A 13,235-nucleotide genomic window follows, 5' to 3' on the forward strand; every position below is an offset into this window, starting at 1 on the left:
GCATTAACAAAAGAGGAAATGGTACGCAAAATAGTTGGCTTCTATGAGACAGTGGTTACGCTTTAGGAACATTTTTTTGACGTCCTATAAACAAGTGGAGCATGGATCTTGTCAACATCGATATAATAAAGTGCGCACAACTGTAAGAAACATTATTAGAAGGACTATTGGAAATCTTAGAAGTAGATTTTTTATAGATTCTATTTTTATTTTGATCATATGGTGGTTGAGTTGCCAAATTGATCTCAAAAATGTTACGCGTTGTTTTTAATAAAAGGAGAACTTTTATATTTTCTTTAATTTTACTATAAAAACTAATGTGAATACTGTATTTTTTAAAGGAATATTGTAAAAACACGTTAAATATTACGTCAGCGTTCTTTTTCAATTTGTACGTGCTCAGAAAAACACGTACGATCTCATTTCGTTTTCAATCCACAAGGCTATATGTGCTCGAATTATATTCCCAATATTTTTTTGGGAATTCGGAATGGAACACACCAAATTTGGGGAAATGTTTCACATTCGAGCAAACTCGAAATGCAGCACATGGGCATATAGCGGATTAGTCTCTGAACAAAACCAACAACTGACCACCGAATTTTCCTAACAAAAAAATTCCCAAATTTCACATAGATAAAACTACATACTAGACTTACCGCTTCTCTACTTGCATCGGTGTAACTTAAATGAGCAATGAACATCTTGCCTTCGAAATTAATTTTTTGCACTTCATTCCAACGGAAATGTTGCGAACGTTTGCCGCAAATAAATGTGCTTATACCGGAATAGTTGATACCAATGTACAATTGGGAACCTCGATGATCCTTTACAGGATGGGGATCTATTCCATACGTTTCTAAGCCGCTTACAATACTTAAAAATTCATTTATTACTTCACGGGTGTTTTGTCCTGGTACACGTTTCTTATGAAGCTCCATAATTTTTCTTTCAAGTGATTCCGTTTGACGTAAGGCCAGGCTCATTGACGCAACGTAGTTTTCATTGTGAATTTCTTCGTTGTAATCCCCAAGTTCTTCTAAAAGAAAATTATTTTTACTAATTCTTAAAACGCAAAAAGTTAATTACCCTGGACAATGAGTGATCCCAGTGCTGCAGCTTCTCCTATTGAGCAATATATACGTCCATGTCGTAGATCTCGTTTCAACTGCTGATACAACATAATGCGCCCATGATATGTCAGCCGAAATGGATCTGCAGGGTAAAACTTTACACGAAACGAAAACAGAATTTGGTCGAGATCTGCAAAGGGAAAAAGTACACAATGTTAAGGAAAATACGATGACCTACGCTTTGGGTATGTCCAAGAAGTGTTCTAAGAATCACATTGTAACGCTTAGCGATTAAAAATCGCTTCCACCCGTAACGCATTTTCTTTCGTTAAACAATTATTTGCATTCAAAAGATTATATTTTATATTTTTTAATGCCACACCAGCCCACCTTTGAACACATTCAAGGGGCAGCTTTGAACATGATTACTACCGAATCGTCTTAAAATTCCCTAATTTGTAGGGTAAAACTAACTATTTCGAGTAACGAATAAAGGGGGAGAATATTAATAATACTTGGTAGGAAGATTTGTTACCATATGCGACTATAAAATACCAAACTACAGCGAATTCGGTTTGAAAAAGGAGCTAAAGAACCCCAAAATACCGAAAACTGAGGCTGTTTAATATGGGGGCTACCCGAAAAAATTATCCTATATTTATAATTTTTATTGAAGAATTTTGGTGCCCAATAAGAACCCATCATACCAAATTTCGTCGAATTCAGTTTAAAAACGCACTTAAAAATACCTCCAAAATATCGTCAAATGGGGGGTACCCATATATGGCGGCTATACCTTAAGGTGGACCGATATAGCCCATCTTCGAACTTGACCTGCTTGCAAACAAAAGACGACTCTATGCAAAATTTCTCAATTCCTTCAGAAGATAGTGCGATTGTATCAATTTTGCGTCAATTATGTGAAATCGGAAAATTATTACTAGGGTATATCTATATCTGAATCGATTTAAATCCAACTTAACATATTTCATATTTCCGGCATCAACACTCGAAACGTACAAAACCTCGAAGATCTACCTAAACTTCAACATTTTTAAAAATCAAATATTATATATAGTGGGGAGGGAGGGGTCACCTTTTAACGTTGGGCACCATTTAGCTGCGCCCATAAAATCTCGGTTTAAATTTTTTTCGACCCGCAACCACTTTTTGTTTATGGTAATCTTGTTCTCTATCTGCGTAAACAACTTGGGCCAGTTTTTTTCAATTGTCGACAAAATACATAAGTGACCATGTTTTCGCAGTGCCATTGTAAACTTTTAATTTATTTGTTGAAAGGGCGCAGGAAGAATTCGGTGATCGTTTTCTTTCGTTAAACAATTTTTTTGGATTCCAAAAATCATTTCAAACATAAATAATGTATTTTCTTCCATATATGTTTCCTACAAAAAAAGTTATAAATTTCAGCAATTTTAAATGCCACAGGTGAGACACCTTTGAACATGCCCAGTGTCGTCGATTTCTCAAAATTTTAAATGGGCTAATAAGACTACGAAATTAACTGTATTTTTCATCATATTAATTTTGTTTTTATGTCCCTTTATGTTTTAATAAATTTTGTTCCGAATTTTTTAATTTTCGAATATATATATATATATATATATATATAGCATTTCCACATTAAATGAAACCTTTTACAAATTAAATGAACCCTTTTCCAAATTAAATGAAACCTTTTCCAAATTAAATGAACCCTTTTCCAAATTAAATGAAACCTTTTCCAATTGAAATGAAACCTTTTACAAATAGAATGAAACCTTTTCCAATTGAAATGAAACCTTTTACAAATAGAATGAAACTTTTTCCAAATTAAATGAAACCTTTATTCTTATATAAGGAAATATAATATTTGCAGTAATTTTAAACCAATATTTGAAAATTATATCAAAGAATATTAACAACTATGGCTATGTAATTAACATAAATATTCTTTAATTCGGTGTGATTTCATTTAATATCTTTACTACATAAAACTAAATAAATAGTAATACAAACTGGGGTATTTCTTGACATGTTAATAAATAAATATTTAAGAACAAGAATTGAATACCCGGTCCTAAATGCGACTTAATAAATTGTTGATGATAAGGTAACTGCTTATCTTAATGAAGGGGTTCCAAAAAAACATTTATAAGAAGATACAAACAAAATTTTGGAACATTGAAGGAAAATACGCGTGGAGGAAATAGAACTAAGTTGTTGACACCACAAGTTTTAAGTCTGATCGAGTTCTATATAGAAAGTCAACCTGGAATTACCCTCAAAGCCATAAAAACTAAACTGTTGAGAGAAAATGATATAAATATTTCCACATGCTGCATAGAATATGGATTACGGAAATTAAAAATTACGTTGAAGATGGCCTCTATTGAAATAGAACGAAAGAATGACTCCAGAACATTAGGCTTGAGACAAAAATATGCTCAAGACTTTACAAAATGGATACCCCAACGAGGAGAAAAATTAATATTCATTGATGAGTGTGGATTTAATCTTCACATACGAAGAACCCAAGCCCGTTCAAAACAAGGAACAAGAGCACACATTATGTTGCCCACGGTCAGAGGTCGTAATGTCACTATAATTGCAGCAATAAACAACGCGGAAGTTGTACATCACACAATCGTTTCTAATTCCAGTGTCAATGCAGACAGATTTAAATTATTTATAGAATTTTTTTTTTTGAGAAAATCAATCCAGAGTTGGAAAATAACGCTCAAATACACAAGCGACATGACATAAAAAATTTGATCGAATCCAAAAGATGCAACCTTAAATTCTTACCGCCTTATTCTCCAATGCTAAATCCAATCGAAAATGCATTTTCAAAAATAAAATTATGTCCAAGAGCTGAGCTGTGTGACGTTTCAATGGAACATAACATTGTTGATGTAATCGAGCGAAGTATTCAAAAGCTTACTCGGCAAGATTGTTCTAACTACGTTATGGACATGGTTTTGAAAATCCCACAAGCTGCAAGTCGGGAACCCCTTCATTAAGATAAGCAGTTACCTTATCATCAACAATTTATTAAGTCAAATATGTATTTCGCATTTAGGACCGGGTATTCAATTCTTGTTCTTAAATATTTATTTATTAAAATGTCAAGAAATACCCCAGTTTGTATTACTATTTATTTAGTTTTATGTAGTAAATATATTAAATGAAATCACACCGAATTAAAGAATATTTATGTTAATTACATAGCCATACAACTATAGTTGTTAATATTCTTTGATTTAATTTTCAAATATTGGTTTAAAATTACTGCAAATATTATATTTCCTTAGATAAGAATAAAGGTTTCATTTAATTTGGAAAAAGTTTCATTCTATTTGTAAAAGGTTTCATTTCAATTGGAAAAGGTTTCATTCTATTTGTAAAAGGTTTCATTTCAATTGGAAAAGGTTTCATTTAATTTGGAAAAGGGTTCATTTAATTTGGAAAAGGTTTCATTTAATTTGGAAAAGGTTTCATTTAATTTGGAAAAGGGTTCATTTAATTTGTAAAAGGTTTCATTTAATGTGGAAATGCTATATATGGAAAATTTCAAAAATCTTTTAAGGGGGCCCCCCATTCTCGGGGTCAATTTTTTTTATTTAATTCGAATCTACACTGATTCAAGAATGTCCCTACAAAATTTCAAGTGAAAATTTCAAGAACTCTTTGAGATATAGCCGATTTATTGTGTCAGCATCAAGTGACGGCTAAAGGGCTTCTCAAACTTTAAACGCGTTTTTCTCTAAACATTTTTTGCGAATGGCGGGCACGATAACTCAAAAACTAATAACCCAATCGATTTCAAATTTTTACACGTTTCTCTGTGAGTGTATAGCTATCGTATGAACTAGGATAAAGCCAATCGGTGAAGATCTTCCTTATTTTTTAACTTGGTTTTTGATCAAAAATCGGCGATTTTCCAAAAATATTTTTCAAAGGTCCGCCATTTAGTTAATTTTAGAGCGAAGTCAATAATCCTAGTTCATACGAGAGCCAGACATGTACTCTTTCTAACACCGTTGGAATTTTCGGATTCCGATGTTCCAGTGAGCAGGAAGCAGGAAGAATTCGGTGATCGTTTTCTTTCGTTAAACAATTTTTTTGGATTCCAAAAATCATTTCAAACATAAATAATGTATTTTCTTCCATATATGTTTCCTACAAAAAAAGTTATAAATTTCAGCAATTTTAAATGCCACAGGTGAGACACCTTTGAACATGCCCAGTGTCGTCGATTTCTCAAAATTTTAAATGGGCTAATAAGACTACGAAATTAACTGTATTTTTCATCATATTAATTTTGTTTTTATGTCCCTTTATGTTTTAATAAATTTTGTTCCGAATTTTTTAATTTTCGAATATATATATATATATATATATAGCATTTCCACATTAAATGAAACCTTTTACAAATTAAATGAACCCTTTTCCAAATTAAATGAAACCTTTTCCAAATTAAATGAACCCTTTTCCAAATTAAATGAAACCTTTTCCAATTGAAATGAAACCTTTTACAAATAGAATGAAACCTTTTCCAATTGAAATGAAACCTTTTACAAATAGAATGAAACTTTTTCCAAATTAAATGAAACCTTTATTCTTATATAAGGAAATATAATATTTGCAGTAATTTTAAACCAATATTTGAAAATTATATCAAAGAATATTAACAACTATGGCTATGTAATTAACATAAATATTCTTTAATTCGATGTGATTTCATTTAATATCTTTACTACATAAAACTAAATAAATAGTAATACAAACTGGGGTATTTCTTGACATGTTAATAAATAAATATTTAAGAACAAGAATTGAATACCCGGTCCTAAATGCGACTTAATAAATTGTTGATGATAAGGTAACTGCTTATCTTAATGAAGGGGTTCCAAAAAAACATTTATAAGAAGATACAAACAAAATTTTGGAACATTGAAGGAAAATACGCGTGGAGGAAATAGAACTAAGTTGTTGACACCACAAGTTTTAAGTCTGATCGAGTTCTATATAGAAAGTCAACCTGGAATTACCCTCAAAGCCATAAAAACTAAACTGTTGAGAGAAAATGATATAAATATTTCCACATGCTGCATAGAATATGGATTACGGAAATTAAAAATTACGTTGAAGATGGCCTCTATTGAAATAGAACGAAAGAATGACTCCAGAACATTAGGCTTGAGACAAAAATATGCTCAAGACTTTACAAAATGGATACCCCAACGAGGAGAAAAATTAATATTCATTGATGAGTGTGGATTTAATCTTCACATACGAAGAACCCAAGCCCGTTCAAAACAAGGAACAAGAGCACACATTATGTTGCCCACGGTCAGAGGTCGTAATGTCACTATAATTGCAGCAATAAACAACGCGGAAGTTGTACATCACACAATCGTTTCTAATTCCAGTGTCAATGCAGACAGATTTAAATTATTTATAGAATTTTTTTTTTTTAGAAAATCAATCCAGAGTTGGAAAATAACGCTCAAATACACAAGCGACATGACATAAAAAATTTGATCGAATCCAAAAGATGCAACCTTAAATTCTTACCGCCTTATTCTCCAATGCTAAATCCAATCGAAAATGCATTTTCAAAAATAAAATTATGTCCAAGAGCTGAGCTGTGTGACGTTTCAATGGAACATAACATTGTTGATGTAATCGAGCGAAGTATTCAAAAGCTTACTCGGCAAGATTGTTCTAACTACGTTATGGACATGGTTTTGAAAATCCCACAAGCTGCAAGTCGGGAACCCCTTCATTAAGATAAGCAGTTACCTTATCATCAACAATTTATTAAGTCAAATATGTATTTCGCATTTAGGACCGGGTATTCAATTCTTGTTCTTAAATATTTATTTATTAAAATGTCAAGAAATACCCCAGTTTGTATTACTATTTATTTAGTTTTATGTAGTAAATATATTAAATGAAATCACACCGAATTAAAGAATATTTATGTTAATTACATAGCCATACAACTATAGTTGTTAATATTCTTTGATTTAATTTTCAAATATTGGTTTAAAATTACTGCAAATATTATATTTCCTTAGATAAGAATAAAGGTTTCATTTAATTTGGAAAAAGTTTCATTCTATTTGTAAAAGGTTTCATTTCAATTGGAAAAGGTTTCATTCTATTTGTAAAAGGTTTCATTTCAATTGGAAAAGGTTTCATTTAATTTGGAAAAGGGTTCATTTAATTTGGAAAAGGTTTCATTTAATTTGGAAAAGGTTTCATTTAATTTGGAAAAGGGTTCATTTAATTTGTAAAAGGTTTCATTTAATGTGGAAATGCTATATATGGAAAATTTCAAAAATCTTTTAAGGGGGCCCCCCATTCTCGGGTCAATTTTTTTTATTTAATTCGAATCTACACTGATTCAAGAATGTCCCTACAAAATTTCAAGTGAAAATTTCAAGAACTCTTTGAGATATAGCCGATTTATTGTGTCAGCATCAAGTGACGGCTAAAGGGCTTCTCAAACTTTAAACGCGTTTTTCTCTAAACATTTTTTGCGAATGGCGGGCACGATAACTCAAAAACTAATAACCCAATCGATTTCAAATTTTTACACGTTTCTCTGTGAGTGTATAGCTATCGTATGAACTAGGATAAAGCCAATCGGTGAAGATCTTCCTTATTTTTTAACTTGGTTTTTGATCAAAAATCGGCGATTTTCCAAAAATATTTTTCAAAGGTCCGCCATTTAGTTAATTTTAGAGCGAAGTCAATAATCCTAGTTCATACGAGAGCCAGACATGTACTCTTTCTAACACCGTTGGAATTTTCGGATTCCGATGTTCCAGTGAGCAGTTATCATGCCCGCCATCAAAAATAAGGACTTTTCTTTGATCACAAAAAACAACAACAAAATTTTTTTGTATATTATTTTTTCCTTTTTAAATCTTCAATTATATATGTGCAAAGTTACAAACATTAGCATGCATTGGTATTGATTTACCAGCCCATTGAAAATCTTGAAAATTTAAAATCGAGAATGGGTGGGGTTCCCTTAAATTCCTTGAAGCTGAGGTTTGCAAGCTTATAACTCGCGAAATATGAACATATCGCATATAATTTAAATGCATTTTTTTAAAATGAAGTGTTCTTGTCAAAATCTTAAAATATTGGTAATAAATAATAAGGTGCGTGGAAGCTGTGATGGTGGTAATGTAAAAAATGGGTGAAAATGTGTTGAAGCTAACGAGTTTTTTGTGTTCCTTCCTGATTTGTGGCTAAACTACACAACGCACGCACATGTGATCAGTGACTATGTTGCAGAATACCCCATGGGCAATATGATTCTAATGTATGATTTTTTGATGTAATCACTGCCTCCACCCAAAAAGAATGCTGACATTTTGAAGCCGGATTTTCGGTGTTTTTTGAATTTTTCTTATAATTAGGATGCGCATCTAGATAATGGACTAAACTAATTATAGGATTGTAGAACTCGTGATTTTGCTTCGTTTAGTGTATATCTCATGAATGTGCTCACCGTAGCTTCTTTGCAATTGGGTTCCAAAGACGAAAATTTGGTGCGTAAATTTTTATAAAAAACATATTTTTGAGTCTGGGTGGCGTAGGGGATGATAGATACCAAGCAACGGCTCTGATTGGCTTTAACATGGCGAAGTCCAGGCTTATCTTGGTCCCTCTTTCATTTCAATTGTGTACACTGACCTCCCCGCGGTGCCACCTGGGGAGCTATTCTCATCACCCGATGAAATAGTGAGCTAACATGTGCCGCGAGTTCACCCATAAGAACTATAAAAAATGGGTTGAGGCGTCGCACAGTGGGTTGAGCAGTAGGCAAAATGGCGATTAATTCAGGAAAGCCGTAATTTTAAAATATTGTTATTTTTTATTGATGGATATTCATAAATACATAAAAAAGCATAATTAGAAAAACAAAAAAATAAAAAAAATTTGTTTCAATATTTTATGGCCTTTTTTGTATTTTGGAAAATGTGGTCTTATATCACAATTTTCGCTATAACTAATCAAAGAAAAATGATAAATCAGAAAATGCAATTAAAAATTAGAGCATACTTAATGTGCTTTTAGGAAAAAAAATTGTTCTTAAAAAAATAAAAATTAATAAATATTTAATCTGTATTTATACACCCAAAATTTTAAATTAAAATCCAATTTTTTCTTCAAATTCCATAATTACACATATTTAAAAAAAGTTACATTAGAAAATATTATTATATCATTTTGATCAATATTCATATACATAAACCATAGTATAAAAATAAAACAAACAACCATTACAGGAAAAAATAACTACAAAATATCATTGTATGGTTTTTTATTTACTTCATTTCATTAATTTTAACAGTATTATTAATTTCATAATCATCTTTTACTTCACAACAATTATAAAATTAATTTACTTAATTATAATCATTTATTTGTTAGTCGTCATACAATTCGTTAAAATAATCTTCATCTGCATCATCTTTCTCACCATTATCGTTTTCCTTTTGTGTAAGGATAAGTAAGTCCAAAGCAGTCTGAGACATTTGCTGTATATTCTTTTTACAACTCTTCCTCTTGCTCCAAATAAATAGATCTGAAGTTTAAAGAAATCTTTTAAATACGTTTTCTATTGTATTTTCCCCGACTGAATTTACTGGAAAAGTGTTCTCAATAGCGTTCCCAAAGTGTTTTCCTTATTTCCTTATTTCTGGCTTCCTGAGATTCTTCATTTAGCTGGGTTATTTTACAAATTCTTTAATAAGTCAAAAAATGCACCAAATCGGCAAAAAGTTGTTCTGGAATTTTTAAGCTGAAACTTCATATTTTAAGAAAATATAAGCAGTTTTACTAAGTTTCACTGATAATTCAGTTGAAATCCAATACAAACATCAAAGATACCTCAATTTTGGAGCAATTTCCTTATTATTTTTTTTATATTTCCAAAACATTTATCTAAACAAACAAATATTTTTCATATGCTCAAACACCTGAAGTAGACGGCTCCATAATAAAATTTTCACTTTTAGAAGTCTTTATTAAAAATTTTTTTACTGGAAATATGCAAATTTTCACTTTTAACCAATGCGCGCAAAATTAATAATAATTACTGAACTTTGAAGACACACTACAAATAAAGTAAACAACTAAGAACATTTATTTTGGCAATTAGTGATGTAGAATTTTATCTTCTTTCATTCGGTACCAAAAACGGTTATTAAAGTTAAAGTTCATTTTTAGAATTAATCGCCACTTTGCCTACCGCTCAACCCAGCGTGCGTCGGGTTTGTTCCCCACTCTCGGAAAACCCAACCTACTATGAAAAAGCAAAGAAGAAGAAACCCAAACAACCCTAATGTTGACGACCCCCGCATAAAGGACCACGATCTGCGAATTTGCACTTGGAATGTGCGCACGTTGTACAGAACAGGGGCAGTGTTCGCATTGGCGGATATACTCAAGAAGTACAGGAAATGCGATGGAAAGGGACAGGCGTAAGTAAATCAGATGATTACGACCTGTATTATAGCTGCCATGAAACGAGACATGAATTAGGTTGCGGATTTATGGTTAACCGGAGAATAATAGACTTCATCTCCAGATTCACTCCAGTAGATGAGCGAATTGCTATAATCCGTATAAAAGCGAAGTTCTTTTACATCAGTCTAATTTGCGCCCATGCTCCGACCGAAGAAAAGGATGAACAGACCAAAGACATATTTTACGAGCGCCTAGAAACAGCATATGACCGTTGCCCTGGCCATGACATTAAAATTCTGCTAGGAGATTTTAATGCAAAAATCGGAAGGGAAAATATCTTTGGCCCCACCGTCGGAAAATTCAGCCTTCATGAAGAAACACCCGACAACGGCATGAGGTTATTAACTTCGCGGCAGCAAAAAACATTATAATCATTTAGTTAGCAGCACCAGATTCAAGCATCTCGATATACACAAGGCCACCTGGATCCATCCTGATCAAGTAACGATAAATCAAATTGATCATGTTGTGATAGACGGAAGGCATTCATCCAGTGTTTTAGACGTCCGATCGATCCGAGGAGCGAATATCGATTCGGACCATTACCTTGTGGCAGCCAAGGTACACACCCGTCTTAATGTTGCAGCAAAGGTGCGATCTAATACAACAGGAAACTCGACGTCGAAAAGCTGCAAACACAACAGGTAGCCGAGGCCTACACCGCTCAACTTACCCATCTGCTTGAAGAAAGCACTTCTTGTCCTGATAACAGTATAGAAGCACAATGGCAAAGAATTGCCCACTCCCTACAAACTGCAGCAAAAAGAACAATTGGGTACCAAAAACCACCACCACGAAACCCATGGTACGACCATTGGTGTCGTAATGCTACTGATGTGAAAAACGCAGCGTATAGGGCAACCCTGCAGACAGTAGCAACACGTAACGTGATGGAGAATTATCGGGAGAAAAGGAGAGAGGAGAAACGTGTTTTCAGAAAAAAGAAGAAAGAACAAGAAAAACGTGAGCGTGAGCAAATCGAGATGTACAGGAGTCAGAATGAAGTCCGGAAATTTTACCAACGAGTAAAACACCAAACCGAAGGCTTTGGTGCAGGCACATCCTCCTGTAGAGATGAAGAAGGAAACCTGGTGACAGATACAGACAGCGTGCTGAGGATCTGGAAGGAGCATTTCGAAAAGCTACTAGTATCAAATAGTGGCGATGAAGAAGATACCCCAGAACCAAAAAGAGATGATGGTATAGAGTGTATACCACCTAGCCAAGATGAGGTCATAAAAGCAATTAATCGGCTCAAGAACAACAAAGCAGCAGGAGCCGATGGGTTACCAGCCGAACTATTGAAGACTGGTGGCCAGATGCTGGTCAGGAGCATGCACCAGCTGATTAACACAATTTGGCTAGATGAATGCATGCCCAATGATTGGAACCTTAGCGTCCTGTGTCCCGTGCACAAAAAAGGAGACAAAACGATATGTGCCAACTATAGAGGAATAAGTCTCCTTCCCATCGCATATAAAGTGCTATCCAGTGTGCTGTGTGAACGATTGAAGCCAATGGTCAATGACATCATTGGATCATACCAATGCGGCTTCAGACCTGGGAAATCCACCATTGACCAGATTTTCACTCTGCGCCAAATCCTGGAAAAGACCTACGAAAAACACATCGACACATACCACCTATTTTTCGACTATAAAGCCGCATTCGACAGCCCTATCCGTTCAGAGGTGTTTAAAGCCATGGCTGCGTTCGGCATTCCTGCAAAATTAATACGGCTATGCAGGATAGCTTTAAGTGGCACAAGGTCAGCCGTTAAGGTAGGAAAGGACTTATCGGAGCCCTTCAATACCGAACGAGGATTCAGACAAGGTGACAGTTTGTCGTGTGATCTTTTTAACATCCTACTGGAAAAGGTCATACGAGACGCAAAGGTGAACAGAAATGACACTCTGTACACCAAACAACACCAGTTACTCGCCTACGCCGATGACATCGATATAATGGGTCGAACATTGCGAGCGGTAACAGCCACCTTTGAACAAATTGAAAAGGAGTCTGCCAAAGTTGGTGTGGCAGTAAACGGCGAGAATGACATCAGTTTTGAAATTCGGAGAAGGATTGTGATGGCCAACAGATGCTACTATGGTCTAAGTAAGCAGTTTAGAAACAAGGCCACCTCCCGCCAGACCAAACTCACACTTTAAAAGACGCTGATACTACCCGTGCTATTATATGGATCAGAAGCATGGGTACTTGCGCAAGCAGATGAGGCAGCTCTTGGGGTGTTTGAGAGAAAAATTCTCCGAAAGATCTACGGGCCGATCTGCGTCGTCGGTGAATATCGGCGTCGAATGAACCAGGAGCTTTACAATTTATACGCGAACATAGCTGCAGTGACTACGGTGGCTAGGTCATGTTGTGCGGATGAATGAAGATGCCCCAGCTCAAAAGGCATATAAAAATGAGCCTACTGATGGTTCCCGTAGAAGGGGAAGGCCACGAATCAGATTTAAAGACCAAGTAGAAAATAACATCTTGGAACGTGGTCTTCCAAATTGGTGGACTTGCGCACAAGACCGACGCGCTTGGAAATCTTTTTTAAGCTCGGCTTATGGAACAACCGTTCTGTAACAAGCCAACTAA

General features: G+C 34.2%; 1 protein-coding gene across 1 annotated transcript in view; it reads right to left on the reverse strand.

The window, feature by feature from the left end:
* Positions 1 to 659: 659 nt before the first annotated feature.
* The window catches only part of LOC133330893 (FERM domain-containing protein 3-like), a gene marked incomplete at its 3' end in the record, with an annotated part of 43,846 nt that continues 31,270 nt past the window's right edge, over positions 660 to 13,235 (reverse strand). Inside the window, exons 4-5 of the mRNA XM_061539295.1 lie at positions 1,090 to 1,263; positions 660 to 1,039 (exon numbers count right to left, since the gene is read on the reverse strand). Of these exons, the coding sequence (XP_061395279.1) occupies positions 660 to 1,039; positions 1,090 to 1,263 (554 nt within the window). The remainder of the gene's footprint in view (positions 1,040 to 1,089; positions 1,264 to 13,235) is intronic.

Source organism: Musca vetustissima, unplaced genomic scaffold (genome assembly GCF_032173495.1).
Source record: "Musca vetustissima isolate MV318-11 ecotype Yass unplaced genomic scaffold, APGP_CSIRO_Mvet_v1 utg183071, whole genome shotgun sequence".
NCBI classification, from domain to species: Eukaryota; Metazoa; Arthropoda; class Insecta; order Diptera; family Muscidae; genus Musca; species Musca vetustissima.